Source organism: Passer domesticus, chromosome 19 (genome assembly GCF_036417665.1).
Source record: "Passer domesticus isolate bPasDom1 chromosome 19, bPasDom1.hap1, whole genome shotgun sequence".
In the NCBI taxonomy this organism is placed as follows: Eukaryota; Metazoa; Chordata; class Aves; order Passeriformes; family Passeridae; genus Passer; species Passer domesticus.
In genome coordinates this window covers 10,176,130-10,198,548 of record NC_087492.1, presented here as the reverse complement: position 1 = coordinate 10,198,548, position 22,419 = coordinate 10,176,130, and the positions used below count along the sequence as shown (strand labels likewise).

The 22,419-nt window shown below is 42.9% G+C and overlaps 1 protein-coding gene and 1 long non-coding RNA gene across 6 annotated transcripts in view; one reads left to right on the top strand and one right to left on the bottom strand.

The window, feature by feature from the left end:
• Positions 1 to 320: 320 nt before the first annotated feature.
• Positions 321 to 14,637, bottom strand: LOC135283487 (uncharacterized). Of its 3 annotated transcripts, none has more exons than XR_010349228.1 (4): positions 14,195 to 14,526; positions 13,665 to 13,774; positions 3,874 to 4,407; positions 321 to 889 (listed from the first exon to the last, which is right to left on the bottom strand). It is a non-coding gene; the product is annotated as an uncharacterized LOC135283487 (long non-coding RNA). The 3 variants fall into 3 exon arrangements; XR_010349229.1 differs by having other exon boundaries at positions 14,305 to 14,526; XR_010349227.1 differs by lacking the exons at positions 13,665 to 13,774; positions 14,195 to 14,526 and adding an exon at positions 14,533 to 14,637.
• A 101-nt stretch (positions 14,638 to 14,738) lies between these two features.
• CASTOR2 (cytosolic arginine sensor for mTORC1 subunit 2) overlaps positions 14,739 to 22,419 on the top strand; it is a 123,341-nt gene continuing 115,660 nt past the window's right edge. For 2 of the 3 annotated variants that reach the window (XM_064394354.1, XM_064394353.1), the window contains exon 1: positions 14,739 to 15,119. In XM_064394354.1, the coding sequence (XP_064250424.1) occupies positions 15,007 to 15,119 (113 nt within the window). In that variant the 5' untranslated portion in view covers positions 14,739 to 15,006. The remainder of the gene's footprint in view (positions 15,120 to 22,419) is intronic. The other variant, XM_064394356.1, reaches the window with a different exon arrangement.

Sequence of the window (22,419 nt, the reverse complement as noted above, 5' to 3'; positions counted from 1 at the left end):
CCTGTCTCCTGTCTCTAGCACTCTTCAGCACTCTTGCATAGTAATTCCAGGCTTACAGATAGCAAAAGGATTTTCCTTCTTGAGAGGTTATTGAAATTAATTCATCACAAATTTCTTATTCAAATGCCTGTGTTGTAAAATGATAATTCATTCAAATCTAACCTTTTTTCAAGAGAAGGCTTGTTCTGAGCCTATCCTATCACAGTTTTTCTTTTACAATGATTTTTACAGGAAAGGTTTTGACATTGAAACATGTACTTTGAACAATTCCTTTATAATTTGTAGTATTTGAAACACACAAATGGGAGCTTAAACTGGAAAAAAAGAAGACAAAATGAATAGTTGCAATGAAACAATGAAGCTTATATTTTAATTCTAATTTACATGGGGAATATATTTTTGAAACATCACATTCATATAGGCTTGGAACCGTGTTTCTCATTATACTCTAAAATAATAAAGGGTTGGGGAAATACCTAGTTGAAAATAAATGAACAGAACAAAATAGTAGTTAATTTCTGCTCTTTGTAGAAGGACTTTAATTTCTGATATCCTTGCATTAGCATATCATGTTACATTTTACCTTTCTCGGGACTATGAGAGTCCCTACTCATGTGTTTCTGTTCACGTATGTTTCTGTTCATGTATGAGCATTAAAGGTGAATTCTGCACACCTCAATCAAAATTCCTTGGGAATTCCAACTTGGTAAAGATCACAGGGTCAATACTAAGGATTGCTTGCTGCTACTCTGCAGTGAATAAGTTTTTGTCATCCAATTGCAGATGCAGCTTTTGCACTCTTGCACTCAGTGGTAGTCCAGCAGAGCAGGAAACAGCACCTCAATTATTTGTGATACCACAAGGCAAACTGGGTTAATAAGGAAGTCATCTGTAAATTGGAAAAACACAGTACAAGAAAACCTGAAATGACTACAGAAAATCATTGGTCTTTACTTTAAATCTCTTATCATTGTTTGCACATAGCATACTGGTGGTTACAGAGCAAGCATGAAAATCAGAGCTGCTGTAAGCTAGGGCTATCCAGTGAAGGCTGGTGGAGTTGTACTATTTCATAGGTACCTGCTTTCAAAGAGGGACTTGCACAGAAGTGACCATACCACAGAAGTGACAGTGATATTATCCTGGCTGCCTGAATTTGTTCCTCTTGCTACTGGAGCAGATAAAAGCATATGGAATATACAGACTATAGGAGGCAGTCTGCGTTCTGTTTTTTCAACAATTTATCAATGCCATTCTCTCCAGATAGATTCCATATAAAGGAGAAACCAAAAAAACCAAGCCAACCAACCAACAAACAAAAACAAACCAACCAAAACCAAACTAACAAAAAATTCCTTGTTATAATTTCTTTTAGCCTACAGCAAAGACACTTGACTTGAAGTTCCTTTTTTCTCTTTTGAGTGATAAAAAGAAAAAAAAAACCCAGAACACTCTAGCTTTCCAATAGTGGCCTAAATGTTATTTCTCGTCAGTATCAAGCCATTTATGTTCACAGAATTTGAGTTTCTGGCAAGCCTGCTCTGCTAGCAGCACATCTTTCTCATAAAGAATCTTTGCTTCTGGATTCGTCAACAACAGTGTAATAGGAATATTCCTCTTGACTACCAGATGAAGTTGTCTGTGATCAGCTAGTCAATGCATGTATTTTAATTTGTCCTGGATATTTTTGTGTATCCAAGGAAATGTTTAGACTGAAAGTTGGGAAGAAACAGATTTAAAAGACTGTAAATCTGTGTCAAAGAGTCTAAATACAGAGATGACAAGTGTGCCAAAATCTGATTCTGAAGTCTGACTGAGTCAAGTCTTACAAGATTATATTATGGATCTCTCTGCTACCATTAGTAAAAGCTATAACCAAGCCATAACTTCCTGCAAAGCCTATACATATTTAGACTGGATTATCTAAGCAATTGGAACACTTAGCATTTGCATGGAAAAGTCTTGTGAAGCAATAAAAAATAATTAAAAATCAGTGATTGGCATCAAACTGACATTCAGCATTGATATTTTAGGAAAATAATCTCTTTATGCTATTTGGTGAGATAGGTTTGATATTCCTTTTCTACATAAACCTTTTTACATTTAGGACAGTACCAAACATGGTGTGTACACATTGCTGGTGGCATCATGGTCACCTTGTCAGTCAGAAGTGGTGATGTGGATGCTGGAAGTCACTATGCTGACAGACACTGACATGGGGGCAATCTCTGTATTACTCACTCTTCTGGTCCCAGCAGATTTCCATTGCTCTATGCTCTGGCAAAGAGCCCCTTCCTCACACCAAATGGCTCTTGAATTATTTTTTTTTCCCTTTTCTAGCCCTTGAGTTTTACAGCTCAAAAAACCTGACGGGAAACACTGCTGGGGACCAAGTGTCTCTGCCAACCTTTCTTTTCCTAATTGCTGAGAAGATTGGTGGCACAGCAGCATGCTCTAACTCTTCTCAATGCTCTCTACATGGCTAATGCATGGCTCATTGCTGCTTTCTCCCTGGGCAATTGCCTCTGGAGTAGCTTATACATCAGCAAACTCTGAAGTACAAGGCATTATCACTTCTTGTTGCTACAACAGTCATTGCCACAACAGAAAATGAGGTACATAAAAATGTCAGTCACAAAATACCAATCCACAAATAAACCTTATTTTGGACTAGCAGAAGGACTTAAGGTGAGATAATGTCATGGTGTTTGAAACGGCTGTGGTTCAGCTCTTAACCCTAACTGCAGACTTGGGTCAAGGCAGCTGTGAGCTCACGGTTAGTTTGTGGACAGGCCTTCCTTGTTGCTTAGAATCTCAATCAATTTGCACTCAGCTGTGTTCCAGCCAGTAGCATCTGTAAGACTTTGTCTATATCCTGTTTCCATGGCTTGTGGCGTCCAAAAAAATCAACTAAAAATGTTTTAAAATTGCATGTTCTTTGGTAGAATATATATATATTCAAAAGGTAATTCTTTCATTTGTTTTTTGTCTAAGTTTGATAGGGACTTGGAGCTAGATGAGGATGCTGCCTTGGAAATACAGCACCAGGGAGAGGCACAGTACTTTTCAGACTCAGGACAACTACAGTGAAACATGCATTACCTGCCTGGAGCAAGGCTGCACAGTGCAGTACACTGAGCTCCTCAGCCCTGGGCCCCAACAGCAACAGCTCCCCTGCAGCCATGAGCATGGACAAGCACACACCCAGGTTGAGCTCACTAAGAATTTGCCAAGCAGCTGAGCTGTGTTTTAAAAGCCTTGGCATATACAGGGCCTGAGATCTCTGGGAAAGGATTTAAACAATGCAGTTGCTTGTGACAGCATAGAAATATTCAAGAACCAGAAAGGGCCTTTCTCTCTTCCCTCTGGCTTAAAAGAAAAAATTTCCTGCAGTTAGATTATTGGAAACAAAATCTTACTGTAGCCACATAATTTAAAAGGAGTGTCTGGCACTTTTAGGGCTCTTAAACATCATCAGAAAACACTGCTTCCCTAGCCAGGAAACTCAGCTTGCCCCTTGTTCCACTGATTTGTTGAAACAGTGCTGATAATGAAGTGTTGCATGCAAGGAGATCCAGTCTCAGGCTGGGGGGGTAGAGAGCAATGAAGGGTCTCTCATTTTAAGTCTTATCCTTCTAAAGACTTTAAATCTTAATCATTCTAAATGTAGTGCTATCACAAGGCTTACAAGGTTTTGTCCTTGTTTAGTTTTCTTTAGCCAAAATAATTATCAATCCCTAGTGTGAGTGCAATTATGTAATTTGTGTTAAAACTAGAGTGTGGAAACAGAGTGCTATTTTATAAAAAGTTTGATGATTTTGTCTTTCTGTTTGTTCTCTTCTTGAAAAAGAAGAACAAAGTGCCTGAGCCTACCTTTTGGAGAAAGAGACTGTGACAGGAACCAATTCCTTCTATTGTAGCAGTAGCCCAGTGGGAGGGCCAGGTTCAAACACTTCTAAATCTGGCCTTCTGCACCAAAGAGGCTTCTCTTTCTGGGTTGTCTGTCTGTCTGTCCATGCTGTGCGTGGCTGGTGCAGAAGGACCCCAGAAGGGACGCTGGATCTGCCTGGTCTTGCCAAGCAATTGCACTGTGAACAGAGGAACATCTTCCAGCTAATATTTTGTTGAAGATGACAGTTTTCCACAGAAAGCTTTGTTTTCAACAAATCAGCACTTTCCAACAGGAAAGTCTTTTGCCAAAGAAATTCCCCAAGTATTTAGTTGTGGTTGTGATGGCTCCTCAGTAGGGGGAGTTCTGGTATGCTTAGTTAGAGGTTCATGTCCAAGAACTCGGAGAACAAGATGAAGTGCTTCCATGACTGTGGTTGGTTATGAGGAAGGGGTAAAAACCTCTTGGTTCTTCCTTAGACTTCATCATCTCCTGCTCTTCTTTCTCTTTGCACATTCCTGAGTTAAACAAACACTGTGTAGTATTTATTCCATTATCATTTCTCCTGGGGACAAATTACTACAGTGCAGAGACCTTTCTGTTATTTAGCCTAGACAGTGAAATATTCTTGTGACTATATTGCCTTCCCTTCAATTCATCCATTTGTTCTGTAAACATGGAAACAAATTTTGTGTTATTTCTGCCTCAGAAGTTTATCCCATTTCCATCTCTGCCCAAGAAGTACATCATAAAATCACTGCTTACTCACTTCACTTAAAGAGTAAGAAATTAATATGAGTTTTATGGGAAGGGAGGTAAAGAGGACTCTAGTTAGTGCAAAGAACTGAAAAGGCTTAGTCTTCAGGTAACAAGCAGATTAGGAAGCAGGTAGCTGTCTGGAGACTCTCTTCTTGGTGTAACTCTGTACTTTTTTTTCCCTTTTCTGCTTTCTGCAAGTCATGAACAACAATGCAAAAAAAAAAGACTAATTTCTTGCAGAGGTTTTTCTCTATAACTATGTTTGCCCCCTTGTGAAAACAGGCCACTAGAAAAAAATCAGTTGCCAATGCAGTAAATGGCTTTCACTGTCCATCCACCTGATTGCCTGACCCTCCTCTTCCCTTTCAGCCAGAGCTGACCTCCTGTTGATTTGCCAGGCCGCATGTATAGTAAGAAGCATGGGTTTTCTTCACACAGTATTTAGTGCATCTCACTTCTCCCCACCCATCCCCCTCTGCACTTTCTCCCCTCCCTCCCTGTTAGACATGATTACATGTTGTTTGGCCTCATTCCATTTAGGTTACTTTCTGTATCATCCTGTATTTGTGTGCAGCATAACAGCTCCAAAGATCTCCTAGTATGAACCAAATGATAGAGTAGGCAGAGTTCATTAAAATAAATAACAGCATAGCATGAAACAGAGCCTTGAAGTAATCAAAACTGAGATTTGAAAAGTGACTCTGAGTGTAAAGAAGTGTGTTACATGCTGGCTGATACAAGCAGCAATGGGACCTTGAAAACAGCCAGCTTTGTAAGCACTAGTCAAACCTCTCAGCTCTCAAGACAAAGATATAAGTAGTTGTAACAGGGGGAGAGAAAACAGTTGTAAAGGGGATATGTGTGGCCATATTAAAAAACAGTGTGCCTGAATTTCTCCTTTGATCCCTAAAGCTGGGATTCTTCATGTTGTTGCTGTTGTTTTTTATTGTGGCCAGTGGCAGAGGAAAGCCATGATTTAACCTAGCAGTGAACTATTTCTTATAGAGCAAACTTTCTACACAGATAAATGCAGTTGACTCTGCCTCCTTCTACCTGCTTCCCTGTGTGTCTTGCTGTCCCATTTCTTTAGACTGTTTTCAGTGTTTGTAATATTCCATTTTTAAATATTTCAATGTTTTTACCCTGCTGTCTAACAGACTTTGTTCTTCAATTCATCTTTAGTTCTTCAGGGCACTCAGACCATAACTACTAAAATTTTCTCTTAAAATAAAGACTGAGTGGTTTAGAAGAATGTGAGCTTTTCTACCTGTTAGACTGTAGACTGGGTGCAGCAGGAGGGGCTACAAAAATGTTATATTCTTACAATTCTGCCTTGAGTTACTGTGTGAAACAGGATTCAAGGCAAGATGGTCCAGTTCTACAGCTCTTTATGTTCACTGCTGCATTGGTTTCAGCAACTCCTCCCTTGCAGCATCTATGAACCTAAAAATATGGTGTATTATCCAAGCATAAAGTATTCCAATGTCACCATGGTGGAACACACAATATGAGGAAGTGAAAACACATTTCTAGTTCTCTGCAGAGGTGTCCATCCTATTGATAGATATGACATTTATAGGATTCTTGCACTTGCAAATTGGAACCTGAAACTATCATACATGATTTCCAAGTGTTACAGAAGTGGGTCTGCTATAGGCAAATATGTATACATTTTCTAACTGTTTAGTTGTTTCAATGTCTCTTTAGTATATCCTTCATTTTGTTATTGGTCTCTGTCTACTATTAAACTTCATGAAGTGCATGAGAACAGTTGTGCATGCTGCTGTAGCCTGTTTTCAAGGGATAACAATAGCTTAAAAACTTACTGCTGGTATGACAGGAAAGAGGAGGAGAGTATTTTCAAGTATTTGCTGGAATTTGCTGTCTGGAATCAAAAGGGTTGAGATATTTAAAGGAAGACCCCATGTTAGAAACTATGAGAACAACTGGGCTTTATCTTCTAAATTGCTGCAGGAAGCCTCATTTGTATCAAAGCAATCATCTAAAAAAGACCCTGCTGGAGACAAACAGGAGGGAATGGATGTTGATAAAGTGCTGGAGGAAATGGAGGTGGTTGGACAGACTAGGCTGCTTCACTATTAGAACTTCTGCCAAGACAGACCAGGACATGCTGGCTCAGGCTTGCTGTCTTTTACAGACAAATGACCAACTTTGTCCAAGCAAAGCCACCTTCCCTTACTTTGATTCCTGCCTGCTTGCCTCAGCTTCTCCTAAAGAGGGCAGGCTGTAGAGTGGATTTAAAATATTCAGTTTTGTCCTCTTTGTTGAACTTCTACCACAGGAGCTCCCCGTCAGTCCTGTGGCCAGACAAAAGCTTTGACTAGCACAGCAAATGTGTAGGAATTAGTCTCTTTGGGCAGGCTGCAGCTTCTAAAGCCAGCTTCAACAGCAGTAAATGCACTGCCACAGCCAAAAACTCCCTAGCGAGGAAAGAACATGTTGTTCCAGGCCCACAAAGTCAGAAGTTCCAAAGGTTTTATCCAGAGGTTATATTCACCAACAGATTCAGAGGGTCTTCAAGTGGCAATGACAGGAGCCTGTGAGCTCAACTTAGCTACACCAGTTGTAAAAGAAGCATGGTCTGGTCAGAAGTGTACTGCCTTCTGTGCACCTAAGGTTACTCTATAAATATTTGGGCAAATGAGGCCTTCTCACCATTGAGATATGGGATGTAGTTTATGGAGAATGCTGTGGGAACTCAGTACATCACTCCGGATGTCCAGAGCTACCGAGACAACCCTTGGGGGGCTCGGAGGCCCTGGAATGTTGCCAAAAGTACCTGGTGGCTTGACTTTGATCCTTTTAAAGAAATGACACCTGAAGGTGAGGAGATGAGAGAATTTCAGGTCTGAATGGTGAGGGGATGTTATTCACTTGTTAGAACTTAAGTTAGAATGCACTGTACAGGGGGGTTTTATGTGTTGTACAGAGGGGTCTAGAATTCTGTACATGGATCAGGAGTCCCAAGATGGAGGAATTTGGGCGTGCCCTGTCCTTCTTCTTTCTTCTCCTTGGCATCCATGTTCAGGATGATGTTGGCATGTGTGGATTGGTTCATAGAAAGAGTACACTTGCCAACAAGGGCAGAAAGTATTGGGAATTAAAGGTAAATATCTAATACGTAATTTTCATTATAAAAGAGACAACCGCCTCGTGGGCAGGGGAGAGTGCCTTTGGCTGTCTTGCTGATCAGACCTCGGCTGGACAGACAGAAAATCTTTGTAGATAAGAAATAATAAACTCGACTGAAGACCTAAAAGCAAGAGTCCAGACTCCTTCTTCGAGAGCGCGGCCTGCCCAGAACCACTTTTTCCCGTGCTGGGGCAGAGACAAGTAACAGCCGACCCCGGCAAATGCAAGAGGAAAGGGGATTTTTCCATATACAGGGGGGGTTTTCCATATGGCATTTCATGCGGAAATAAATCTTGTGAATCCCATGATCCAGCAAAGCATAAAGGATTCTGTCCTGTACAATCAGATCTTTCCAGTGTGTATAAACCTGCTTCTGGAAAATACCAACAATTTACAGATTGGACTGGTCTTTAGGAGTCCTCAGGCCACTGTGGACAGTCACAGTAGACAGTGAGATATGCACTGTGTTCTTCAGTGGGAGGTACAACAAAGGCCATTGAACGAGATACTGATCTGTGCTTTCTCATGAAATCTTTTCCCCACCAGCAGATCCCTTCTTGCAGAAAATGCACTGTCCACTGCCTCCTGAACTCTGGTGTCTCTTACAGCACTGGGTTTCTATAGAGCAGTGACAGTGTTTATTTGATTTGGTGCAAAATGGTGTGGTTAAGAGGGGAGCTATGGATAAATTTCAAATCCTTAATTTGTGGATCATTAACTCTGCACTGTAACCCTTGGGAGACAAGGTCACCTGCTTCATGGGCTGGGAAGGTGCTTTTGCAAATAAGGGTGTTTGTTCAACACTGCTGATCCCTGCTGATCTGTTATAAAAGCCATGTTAGTTATTGTATTCATATGTTATGTACAGTCATGTGATGCTTGAGGCCTGAAATACATTCAGCCAGTCAGAAGAGATAAGGCAGGCTGCAATCTGGCTTTCTTCCCTGAGGTTTGCAGAATGTATTTGCAGATGTGTTGATCTTCAGGAGGCTGGCAGTCTGGAGCTGGGAGAGGGGGAGGGAGTATTTTCATCAACTGATTATTTCAGTACCAGAAGTAAATGAGAAAATGAGGTCATTTTTAACACCTCCTAGTAGCTGTGAAGTTGTCTTTCCCACATCCTGAGCCATGCTTTCTCAGTTTGGTGTCAACAATGATTGTCAGCATTCATAAAGTGGACATGACCTTAGTAACTTCATCTGAAATTGTGTAGAGATAATGAGCTGGACTGGGTTTGCTTCAATAATGCTTATTGCAGCAAAAAGGTGTAAGTAGCTCACCTGATCAACAAACCAGTGGCATCAGCATCTTAGCTAGGAAACTACGAGTTTCTGTCTCATGTGATGTTTTAGTTCAGCAACATGCAGGCTACTTTTCCTCCTGTTACTAATCATTTTACCTTCTAGACTTTGAATGTTTCCAGCAAAGTCAAGGTTCAACTTCTTAATGCATCTAGGTGTAAAATAAAAATAAGGGCTTCATAGGAGTGGCTGTACCCAAATAATCTCCAAGGATAGGGACAAGCTTTGCCAGACATTAGTTAAGAGAAGGAAGAATTGAATAAAAATACCAACACCAAATATTTATGTTTGGCTTCTCACAGGCTAAAGTTGAGTAAATATTGCTTAGCTTAAAGGGGTTCAGTACAAACCTGCCACTTTATGGTATATGAGTTTTGTCAAGGTACTTTGTGGTTGGTGAGTCCTGCATCTGGGAGTTGCTATGTCCAGCTACACATGACAGGTACATTGAATTTCATCCCTTCTATCCAGAGGCTACGTGACAGTAATTACAAGTGCCAAAACTTTCTTTCCCCAGGCCAGAACTGGGAGTCCCATTGTTTTCTGTTCTTCTAGGGCAGGAGCTGTGAGGCATCACCAAAGCACAGAACATAGGTGGGGCAGTTGTGACATTTTGTCTTCCCTGACCAAGCTGTTTAGTTGGATAATCTCCATTTGCAAGCTGGTGTGTGAATGTTTAATGGAGCTCTCTGGTGCTGTTTAGGTTAGGGGTAATGTGACTTTGTGCACAGGCAGAGCTGCCTCTGCACATTCTTTGACTCAGCTCTCCTGCAGGACTTAGCCTCTCCGAGGAGCTGAAGCACAGCACAGTTTCATTGGCACCCCCGCTACCTGCTCAGCCCATTTTGTACCTCAACAGTAGATTAAAGTCTTTACTATCTTATTGGATAGTTGAATAAAATGCTTTGAAACACTGGCATATTAACTGCAATCAAGTTTTGAAAGGTCTCTGGTTACTAGAAGGAAATTAGTCTGATAAATGGCTCTTTTTAATAAATGAGTAATTTTCCATAAGCAAGCTCAGAAACTATCCTCTGAGAAGCTTTCTCCCTCTTTTAATTTTTTTTTATTTTTATTTTCATTTTAATATATTACACATGATTGTTCTTAAAGAACTAGGATTTTTTGCCTTAAGAGATTAAAGTGAAGTTTACAAGCTGCTAACTGAAGTGTTAGCAGCTTGTAAACCCATCCTGTCTGTCTGCCTCAGCCAACCCTGAGTGGTCTCGTGATCAAGCAGTGGCCTATGAATTGTTCTCCCAATATGATAACAACTAATGGTGTGACCTGGGATCATTGCCTGCCTCTCTGTGCCTTTGTTTACCTGTTTGCCTAAAGAAGCATTACCGTCCCTGGGTCGAAAAGGCCGGTTTAACTTCAGCAAGGAGTTCCCAGATAATTATAGTTACTTAGTAACTTCCATCTCAGAGCAAACTGGTTGACGCTGCTAAAGAAATGTTGTGGCTTCCCTTTTGGTCAAAATCAGCAACTGACCTGAAGGTACCTCCAGTTCTCAAACCTTTAAACAGAGTCTGAACTCAAAAGTACAGCTTAGGAGCTGGAACAAATTGCTGTATCCCTGTACTGGGTCTGAAAGGGAGCCCAGGAACGCACACTGACCCTGGTTTCACACCAGAACTACAGATGTGCTAAGACCTTAATATGCTCTGTCTGCTGAAGAAAAGCAAATGCTAGTACAAACAACTGTGACACTGGATTCATCTTGCCTTTGGCATATTTATCCAGGGTATTGCCATTACATCATTCACATTAGGCTTTTATTATCTACTATTTTAGGTCTTAGCAGCTGTTACAAGCTCTAGTCAGAGGTCAAGATGCTGTTGAACTTCAGATCTTTTTGAAGGAAGAGCATAATTCTACCAACGACAATGTTAGATTTGCAGCAGTGCAATATCATGGAAATCATGAAAGATAATTTAATCTAAATTATATTTATTTTTAAAAATGAGGTTTAATTGCCAAAAATTTTAGATACTTTTAATGTATGTTAATGCATGTTAAATTCCATCTGGAAAAGGCTACCATAATTTCATCTTTGAGAACTAAATAAAGTAATTTTGGGCTTTTTCATTATGTCAGAAAAGACTACAAATTATTTAAGAACAATTTCCACCATCTAAATAGAATAATACTGAAATATCTGCTGTAGTTTGTAGTAACTGCATAAAACATGATGACATGATTCTCCTTTATTTTTCCTCTGTGTGCAGTGCTGACCTTCATGAACTGTTCGTCACAGTGCATAATTACATTCCTTTCACCTAAACTATTTCTACATATTCTCAATTTCTATTTGCCAAAGCTGATTGTTGTTGAGTGCTTCAGTGTGGTTTCAATGCAAATTGCATGCAGACACTTGGGTGGTGAACTTCTGTGTAGTTTATGAGAAATTTTGCTCTCAGCCAAACTTCAGACTCAGGAGAGCAGAGTCTCCCAGAGAACTGTTGGTGAACTGTACCTTGGTTGCCACTGAGAGAAATGCTCAAGGCAAAAATGCAGCCCATCTCCTCGAGCTCAAGTTTTTCATAAAATAATCCACTCCGCCTGAGGACCTCACTTCCAGATAAACAGTGCTCCAGGGCAAGCAGGAGATGGCTCTTGCACTACTCATCAGTCAAAAGGTCCTTGTGATCATGACCAGAAGCCAGGATATCTGAGCAGTCCCTGTTGGTCCAAGTACAGTCTCTGTTTTTTACTGGAGAAACACCCCCCACTACCTCTGGTCCAAATTCTGCTTAGTGTTGTGGGTGGTATCTGACCCAGAGCACTTAGAAATCTCATCTGCTTATGACTTATGCTAGCCATCCAGGCAGGAGATGACTCAAAGAGCCTGGTGAGATTTGTTTTGCTGCTATCTCCTCTGCCTTTGTTCTTGTCCAAGCTCCCCATTCCTGAGCCCTGCCTGCCCAGCATGTGCTGTGGTACCTGACACTGCAAGCTGCGTGGGCAGGGAATGAGTTTTGGTTTTAGTAAAAATGGGCAGTTACATCATCTTGCACAACAGGTCCTTGCTCTGTGCCTGGCCTGGGCCAACTGAGTCCTCCCAAGCTGCAAAAATATGGCAAACTTGAAACTGCAGTAATCAAAAAATATTATAGTATGTTATGTATACTAACAACACATTCTAGGCTGCTCCCTGCATAGAATCTCCCAGATGTACCTGGCAACAAGGGAGAGAGAGATTTGAATACTAATGTCAGCTGGAGGAGGGGGCCCTTATTAGTACTTTGGCTAATTGCCAGGTTGCCTGCTCTTGAAAAATTTGCCTGTGCTGAGCTAGACATATTTTTCATGTGTAGAAAATTTTACTGAGTGTTGGTAGGGCTTTATATTTTCCTAATGCTTCCTACAGTCAACTGTGTGAAGGTTCACAGTAGCCATGAGGTCGGAGTTTCTAGGCCAAAGGCCTTTAGGCCTTCTTTGGAAGACTTGGAAAACTGAACAGACCCAGAAAAGACATTGCAGTTTTGGAGAGCACCAGATGTAAATTCACAAAATGAAGAAGTATTTTTGTGTTTTGTGGGCTCGGGGGGGTGGGATTTTTTTGCTTGTTTGCTTGATGCTTCTTTTTTTTTTTTTTTAGTAAATACAGATGACTAACTCAGGGCCTCCTTTTCTCCTTCCCTGCAGGGAGAACAAAGTCTCTGATGAGTTGCTTGTTCAAAAGGTTCCCACAGATTTTACCTTTGGGTCCGTTTTAACTTTCTCATTGTTTTATGTAAGCATTTTCTGTGGTAATTAGTCTGTAATAGCATAATCCCTGGTGGACTTCCTGGAGTGTCTGGACTGGGCTGAGAAAGCTCTGCTGGGGGGCAACATATTTTTCTCTATGTGGGAAGGGGAAGAGTTGTGAATGGTGTCCTGACTATGATGGAAAAATCTCTTAAAACAGGAAAGTTTTCAGCATTTCCTAGAAATGATTCAGGCTACATTTGTGTGATTTCCTCTGGAAGATCCCAGCAACCAAGACGGTGTGTATATATTTTGTCACTGGCTGCTTCCTTCTGCACTCTGTGGTCTGCATTGTCCCAGAGGACACAGGTATGTATCTCTGTGACTTGTAGATGCAGTTGCAGGCATTTTTTGTAGCTGGCCACAGACACACTCAGAGCCTTGAAGTCCAAGACCTTCAACTGGAAGTGGAAACGGATTAAAAATCCTCTTCAGCTTCCTAAAATGCAATGCCTAGAGTCATCTGAACTGTGAGGCCATGAAGGAAAACTAGTCTTTCTACTAGCTTTTTAAAAACTAAGTAGAGATTTGATACTTTGTGTTGGTTGCATTTACTCTAAATGATTTTGACAAGCTATCAATACGAATGCCTCAAATTTCAAGTTTTTCCTTTTTGGATATAGCAAAATTAAGAGAGCCTTTGAGGAGTATTGCCACAGACAGAGGAAGAACAGACATGTCCAGGGGAAAAACGCAGCCATCCCATGGGAATTAACAGAACAGAAAGGGCTTGGAAATCCTAGTTTTGGAAGCTTATCTCCAGACAAGGGATTTCTGCAACACAACAGACCCTAAAAAACTTAACTTACAGCTGAAGAAGCTCTTCTTGCTCTGTAGGGGAGAGGAGTCACTTGGAGTGGGATTTGGCTGGCTGAGCTCTTATCTTGGGCCCTTGGCCACATCCCATGACTCAGTTTCCCTGTGTAGAACGGAAAGATTTCTCTTGATGGTCTTTGAAAATCTTATTTGAAATCTTTTGGTGAAAAGGGCCATAGTGACCAGGTGCTGGTTCTGTTCACAGCAGAATCTGTGATCTGAAGTCAGAGGGACCCTTGTACAGAAACTTAACCAGTTTTATTTCCTAAGCCCTGTTTTATGAATCCCCCGAGGCTGAACTTAACAGCTGTTGGTCAGTGGTGCAGTGCAGAGGTGCTCACACCTGGGGCACCCCGGAGCAATCCCATTTCTGGGACTGGTTTGGAGGCCCATCCCTTGCTGCCTCCATTCAGCCTCCTTGTGTTGAGGAGATGGTCAAGAACGGGGACAAACAGTTCACCCTTCCAGCCACCCAATTCACCCTTCCAGCCACCCAATTCACCCTTCCAGCCGTCCAGTTCACCTTTCCAGCCGTCCAGTTCACCTTTCCAGCCGCCCACCCTTCCAGCATTACAGCACACACAGGGCCACTTTTATGTTCCTGACAGCTGTGATCTTGCCTCTGTAACTCACATGCAAAGCAGACTTTTTTTTCCCACATTATTTTTGCCGCACAGTGAAATAGACAAGGATTTCCCATCTGCCACATGAAGGAATGAACAAGGTACGGTTTGAGTATTTCCCCTGCTGTTAATGAAACTTCCAAAGTTCTCCTTCCTGCTAGTTTTTGGCTTGTGAAAGATTTTCCAGCAAGCCGATAAGTACAAAAGATAATTAAACAAACCAAAACAACACCCTTACAGGCGCTGATGCTCGCTTTAACGCTTTGCGATTGTTTTAAAAGACCGTCCCTGAGGGCGGGCGGGTGTGGGGCCGGCCGGGCGCCCTCAGCGAGGGGCGGGGCGGCCCCGCCGGTGGCGGCGCGGACTCCAAGTCCCGGCGTGCCGCGGGGCGCGGCGCATGCGCGCCGGGCCGGGCTTGAGTGGCAAGTTGTTTGTTCCAGCGAGCACCAGCTGCTCGGCACTCCGGGCTCCGCTGCTCCGCTCCGCGCCCCGCCGGCCTCCCCGCCGCTACAACTTTTGCACCCTCTGCTCCCTCATCCCCTGCTCCTGCCCCCGGAGCTGGGAAGGGACAGACGGAAGCGGGGAGGGGAAAAAGAAAAAAAAAAAAAAAAAAAGAAGGCACCGACAATAACAGCCCCCCCTCCCCCTCCCCATTCAAAAACACAACATAAACCCCAGGGATAGATGAACTACAAATGAGAAAGAGGAAAAGATGGAACTGCACATCCTAGAGCACAGGCTCAGAGTGGCCAGCATAGCCAAGGAGAGCATCCAGTTGTTTACCTATGGATTAATCAAACTTGCTTTCCTGTCCTCTAAGACGAGGTAGGTGCTGGGGATGGGGCAGCGGGGGAGGGGGTGTCCCCCCTGCGAGGGGACAGGGTTGGGGGCGCAACCCCCTTGCTACCAGGGGACTGGGTGCTGGCAGGGCACCCTGCTCCTCTCCCAGGGGCTGGGGTGGGGGGCATCTGCCTTTGAGGGAGCAGGGCAACCTCCTTGGGAAGGGGGTGAGTTGATGGGTGCTCTCCTCCTTGAGTGGGGGGAAAAATAAAGCAGGGTCCTGGGATGGGGGACACCCCTCTTTGCAAGGGGACAGCGTTGGGGTGGGGGTCACCGTCCTTCCTGCCAAGGGGCAGGGTGGTGGCACCCTCCTTCAGGCTGCTGGCTGAGGGGCTCGCCCTCCTCGCCAGAGGGCAGGGATTTTGGGGGGTGAGGAGGACACCTGCGTCTTGCCTGCGCACACCCCCCATCCCAGGACGGGGAGATGGTGCTGAGGGTCAGCGCTGGAGCTCGGGGTGTCCCCGGGCGGCTCGGGGGCAGCCCCCGGGCTCCTCCTGCCCGGCCGATGAATGGGAGCAGGTGGGGGCCCGGCCGGGCCGGCCGCAGGCTCGGGGCGCCCGCCGGACAACAAAGGCAACAACAGCAGCCCGAGGAGGAGGAGGAGTGCTGGTGGGCTTTTTCCTCTCTCGCTCTCTCTGTTTTTGTTAGGGTTTGCTATTTTTTGGTGGTTTTTTTTTTTTTCACCCCCCGGATTGTTGTTCCTTGCAGCGCTTACAAAAAGAGCGGGTCCTCCACACGCGGGTTGGTTTAAAAGGAGCTTCTCCAGCGCTGCCAAACTGGGGGAGGACGAGGGGCGATGCATGCCCTGCGCTTAAATATTGTGCTGTTAACTCTCTTGGGTTGTGGAAGCTTTCGGGAAAAAGCAAAACATAGTGGAACGCACTGAAAGCACTGTCAGAATTATTTTTTTATTTAGGGGGAGGAAAGAAAATACTGTGGCCAGTTTGTTGGATGTACGTAAGGTGCTAGGCCTTTTGCACAAAACAACATGAATTGCAATTGCAGATTCTTCTGTCTTCACTTAGTTTGTTGACTTCACGCTATTCAGAAAGAGGAATGGGAATGTAAATAACACAATTCAAACTCTTCTTGTTTTTCCTGCCTGATAATTAGTATTTCAGTTTTCTCCCCACATTCATTCTTGTATTAAGGTGGGAAATTTTCTTTGGCAGTAGGAAAATAATGAATAGATATTTAAGAATAGAAAGCAAATTAATTTGTTTTATTTCAAACTGTAATTCAATGCTCTCTGTTTAAATGCTTGCAGATGAATGGACCCATTTGTGGTGTAATTTGATTACAGCCCTTTATCTCTAACTTCATGCCTTGAAATTTCACTCTGATTTGGGGCTTGTCCCATTTGGCTTTCTGCTGACATTGTTTGCAGTGTAAAGTATATCAGCACCTTGTTTACTGTTGTCCCTGAATGCTCCATAGGGCATTAAAGGGTCCTCAGTCTTAAGCTTCTATTTTTATGTATTGTTTCATTGTAATTGAAAGTTGCTGCTGATTTTTTGAAGGTCTTGTTGCTTCCTCTCCCATGCTTAAAATGTCACTTTTACTGTCAACAATGAAGTCTTTAATCTGTCACTCTTAACGCATAGGCTGGAGTTTCATGGGGCTTTTTCTGTTTGTTTGGGATTTTTTATTATTATTTTTTATTTTTATTTTTTGAACTTCAGGGATGGTCCTGTTGCCTTTTTGTTTCCCATTACATTTCATGTTTTCAGTGTTAGAGAGCTGTGAAAGGGTCAGGTCTTTTGGGATTTGTCCAGCTTTTGGGTGCAGCACCTGACAGTTCTGTGTTGTCTCTGGTTGCTGTGTTGTCTTTTAACATATACACCCTGAGTATCAATCTTTCCTTACCTTCCATGGAATCTCACTGATCAGGAACAACAGATGTTTGTGGAATGATTTGTTGGCATGGGAAACTTCTCTTTATTTCCCTTTTGTTAATTTTGTTATTTTTGCAGACAGTAGAGATGCAGGGGAAGCTTGTTTGTGTCATTCTTGAGACAACTGACAGCACTGAAACGCTTTCTCCTGAGTGGTTCTGCATGCCCTGGGGCAAACAAGGACCCTGCCCCACGGATCTTCTCTGATCAACATCATGTGTATAAGAAAGATGAGGGTATCTGGGAGATGTAACTATGAATTTATGACCCCACTGTTTCTCTTTCCTCCTCATTTAAAAAGTGAATATGTTTAAAAGTCAACAACTTTTTATAAGAGTGCAAGACAAATCTCTCTCACACACCCCATGTGCAAAGAATCCCTCAGGGGAGTGAAAGAGGGAGGTAGTCCACATCCCTGCTAATCTGTTCTAAAGAGATAGCAAAGATACCAGTTACTACATCACCTAAATTTTTCCCTGTGAGACTTTAAACAGAGTTTTACTCGTGCTTCGAGGCTGCCAGTAAGAAGTAATGATTTGTAGGACAGCTGTGATCCAAAGGGGTGACAATGACATCATTAGTATTCTTATGTTAGTCATGCAAGAAACTAGGGTTTTTACACAGCCTCCTGTGAGAAGTGATTTGGAGAGTCTCTTTCATGTTGTCATATATCAGGAAAAAGGGCTGGAACAGTTATTTTTTTAATCTTGCACGTTTTTCTTAAACCCCTTGGGAAGGAAAAGTAACAAATCTCCCTTTTTACTTGGCCTTTTGCCACGCTCTCACACTCTTGCCCTTGTTCATGACACAAGTGTTTTAATTTAGCTTCTGTTACAATAGCAGTATTTTCTGGTACAGAGAACAGCAATTTTGAGACTATTCTGATGGCCAGAAGCAAGACAGCAGCTAACATGGTGAAGAGGTGAGACCAGTAGTGAATGAAATAGTGGGCTGAACTGAGCTAAAAGAAAAATACTCTTAATCATAACTTTAAGTTAGGCATGAGGTATTTTATGCAAAGTTGAATTAAGAGAGATCATCTGGGAATAAATAATAGTGGAACTGCTAAGTAGTTACACTGAGGACTGTGCTCTTGGTGTTCTGCTTTTGTCAGTGCAGGCCTACTGATTTCAGCAGGCTCTGCCAGGCACCCCAGTGGAGGAGTGATCCCTGTCTTTTTTAGTGGCATGCTGAAGATTTGCATGTGTCTAATGTTTTTGCTGTTGCTGTCATCACCGTTCTGGTGTTTTATTGATTGTGTTGGTTAGGGCACGGTGCTAATAGCACCAGGGTTGGGGATTCAGCCCCATACTAGCCACTCACCTAAGAGCTGGGCTTCATAATCTTTGTGAGTCCTTCCAGCTCAGCCTATTGTGTCTCTGTGTCTGGCTTGAATGTTCCTTGGTGCCAGGGATTCTCACCTATTCAGAAGCTGTGCAGTGTGTTTGTTTATGCATGTAAATATAACAATTGTGTGTGGCTTCACCATTGCATTATTTTTCTTTTGTATGTGCCTCTGTGAATGCTTGTTCTCTGGGGCAGAGAACTGTGCTCATCTAAAAACTCCTGCCTTCATCTCCCTGTGTGCTGCAAAATGAGCAGTTTCCCTTACACCCAAGTGTCTCTGCTTCCTTGGTTAAACTGTCTCATGCTGCTGGGAGAGGTGCCACAAGTAACCTGCTTGAGGACTTGATACAAATACTGTTCTGCTACATTCCTGCCTTGATTTTTTTTCTAATTGCAAAATACTTTATAACTGCATACAACAAGGAAAAGTGCTGGATCCTGCAGCTGGGCTGGGGCAGCCCTGGGTGTGGGGACAGCTGGGAAGGAGATGCTGGAAAGCAGCACCACACAAAGGCACCTGGGGGTCCTGGCTGGTGGCCAGTGGGATGGGAGCCAGCAGTGCCCTGGGGCCAGCAGGGCCATCCCTGTCCTGGGGCACCAGGCCCAGCACGGCCAGCGGGGCCAGGGAGGGATTGTCCTGCTCTGCTCTGGGGGCCTCACCTCGAGTGCTGTGGGCAGGTTTGGGCAGCACAGTGTAAGGAAGATCTCAAAGTGCCAGAGAGAGCCCAGAGGAGGCCACGAGGAGAGCGAAGGCCGTGAGGGGAAGGCGTGTGAGGAGCTGCTGAGGGCACTGGCTCTGGGCAGGGAGAGGAGGAGGCTGAGGGGACTCATTGCAGTCTGCAGCTCCCTGGTGAGGGCAAGAGCAGGGCACACACTGATCTCTGCTTGGTGTGGCAGTGATGGCACCTGAGGGAATGGCCTGAAGCTGTGTCGGGGGGGTTAGGTTGGAGGTTAGGAAAAGGTTCTTCCCTCAGAGGGTGGCCGGGCCCTGGACAGGCTCCCCAGGGCAGTGGTCACAGCACCAAGGCTGACAGAGCTCCAGGAGTGTTTGGACAATCCTTGGGCACTTGGTGTGACTCTTAGGGATGGTGCTGTGCTGGGCCATAGCTGGACTCAGTGATCCTTGTGGGTCCCTTCCAACTCAGCATGTTCTCTGATTCCTTTTAGTGCATAGGAGTTAAATCTGAATGGAGGGCAGTTTGGGATAATGCATGCATTGAGTCACCAGTGCATGCAATAGATAGTAGGAAGGTGAGCCTACCCTTGTCTTTGGAGAGTACATAAAAATATATGGAGAGTCCAGAAAAATAAAGTGAGGTCAGGGTTCTTCCAAGCCCTGGGTCTATGTCATGTAGTTATCCTGATTTCTGGCTAATGCTTTAGTAGATCCCTGAACATGTCAATGCCAACAGGTTATCTTTCCTGTCTGTTCCAGTACCTAATACAAAGATTTGGTGGTAAGCAGTGAAGTGGTTGAGGGAGAAAAGTATTATTTAAATTGTAAAGCTATTCAATTATAAATAGAATAAAGGTGAGCAGTTAGTTTGCTCACAGGGCTGGGTGTTTAAATTACCTAATTGTAGGTCATCACAAATTTTAAAATCTGAGGTTTTTTTTATACTCTTTGGTTTGAGATTATCATTATTTATCAATGCTGAAGAGAAGGAAAAAGTTCTGTATGTGTAAAGGATGAGACCTTGGTCACCTGAAATGTTTAAATGCAGCCATTCCAAAAGCATCTGTCACTCTGGGTTCTTTTTCAAGGTGCTCCAGTTTATATATATTGGTGAGTTGACACAGAATTACAGACACTTGGCAAGCTTACAGGTTTGGCACTACATACACATGGCTGTCCATGTGAATGGGATGCTTTCCAAAAAAGCTAGATGGGATGTAGTGATCCCACTACAATGGGATGCTTGGAGGCAGAAGATATTCTTAATGTGGAGAGGTCCTTAAAAATATTCATTCCAATAAAAATGCAGCAAGAAGTGAATGGGGATAAAATGTATGGAATAAGTTGGATTTTCTTTGGGTTTTGAGCAAAAAATAAAACTAGGTTTGTTGTCTTTATGTTTGTTGTGGTATTTTTGGTAATCTGTCCATTTTGCTTAGTAATAATTGACACCTCTACTTATGAACAGTGTGCTGTTGCTATTAATATAAGTGTTTCTCATTCCCTGATCACTTGTTTACTGTATAGGTGTCCTGAAATTGGAGATACTGTTTAAAAGGTCTATTTTGGACTTCAGAATATAATGGGACAAACAAGTGCTTAAAATGTATCTGTGCATCATTTGAGGACATTGAGATCAGCAGTCTGTTTCCTTTGGTATGAACTCAGACAAACACATGTTGTTTATGCCCTTATATGAGAAGCAGATCGGCCTGCAACACTGGATGATTAGCTGGCAAAGGCAAGTTACTCCTATTGTTAAAACCTTTTTTTTTGGTCTCTCATGGCTCCTGCCATCCTGTGCGTGCTAGGAAGACCACTGAGTAAAGGCTTTTGCCAGTTATAAGATCATATCTACTCATTTAAAACATATTGCTCATGTTTCCTTTTGTTGTGGCAAAAACTCCCAAATGCCTTGAATATTTTATTTTGTTTTCTGGGTGTGTATATGTGTGTGATATCTGAGGTGTGGGGACTTCTTTTTCAGTGTGATTTGGTGACCATCTGTTACAGAGGGAGTGAGTGCTGATGTCCAGACACCACGGGAGGCTGGAGTGATGGGAAGCCTCATGGCTAAAGCTGCCTGCCTGCCCTTCCCCAGAGCACTCTGCTGCCCTGTTTGTTTCACCATGGGCATTTATGGTGCTGAACTTGCTGGTGGATGTTCAGGATGAGTAGAGCTAGTGAGAATCAGCTAAGTGAGTAGGTGGAGAGAACAGAATTTACTTGTTTGGGCTGAGGAAGTATATAAGCTCTTTAATTGTGGATGTCATCAGTTTGTGTTGAAGGCTGCTGGGTGTTTCAGCTGCTGCTGGGCTAAGAGAGCATTCTGCAGTGTTTTAACATGTTAAACCTTGGAAGGAACAGAATTCCTTCCTGATGGTCTCTTACTGTTTATCTACAAATATTATTTTTTCCCTTTATTTTCTGCTTCTGGCACATGGCTTACCAGTGGGGCACTGCCTGATTTTCTCTTTCTTTGCCTGGCAGTTCTGTCAAGCAGTCAGTCCTCAACCTACCATGTGGTCCCATCAGGCTGAGGCTGATGCCAAGTCAGAAACTGACAGGAGTGCTTTAGAAATGAAATGAGATTCAAAAGGTGGGATGGAAGTACTAGATCAAACCCAGAGTGTAATGAATGCTGAGCAGCACCATGTGCTGGAGAAATGTTGATTTAGATATTGTACTTTTAGAATAAATAGAGATTTGCCTGTAGTTGGTAGTGGGCTAGTTGTTTACCCTTATTTCCCATGTTTCAGTTCATTGGAAAAGCTGTCACATAGATGAGATGCATCACCTGTGGATAAGGCAGAACATCAGTTAAGTGAAAGAAACATCAATGGTGCCTGCTCATGTTGAGCTGAGAAATAGAAAAAAGGAAAAAATACTCCTCTTTTGCCATGTAACTCATTGAAGATCCCCTCAGATGAATGGTTTTTTATTACTTTGAGGTGAAAGTCAGTATTTAAATTTAAAATGTGGCTTTTATCAGTTAGATGGCTCTTCCTGCAAGCTGGTACTGGTTTGCTTCAGCAGTGGAGCCAGTGCCAGGTCTGTTATGGGAAAGTATGAGTACTGGGCATTTGTCATCTAGAAGTAGCAGCTAAATTGTTCATTAACACAACCCTTCTACTGAATTATAACTTAAATTATAATAAATAACTTAAATCTCTATTTGATAGTTGAGTTCTTTGACAATGCCTTGGTGATTCTCTATGAACATGTCTTTCTGTTGATTTTTTTTTTAAATCTGTTTAGCACACCACCTCATTTATCCAACACACATCTTCTTAGTCATCCTGCGTGTTAGAGTTTTAAGATATTTGGATAAAGGCTCCGATTTCTTTTCTCACCAGAAACGGTATGG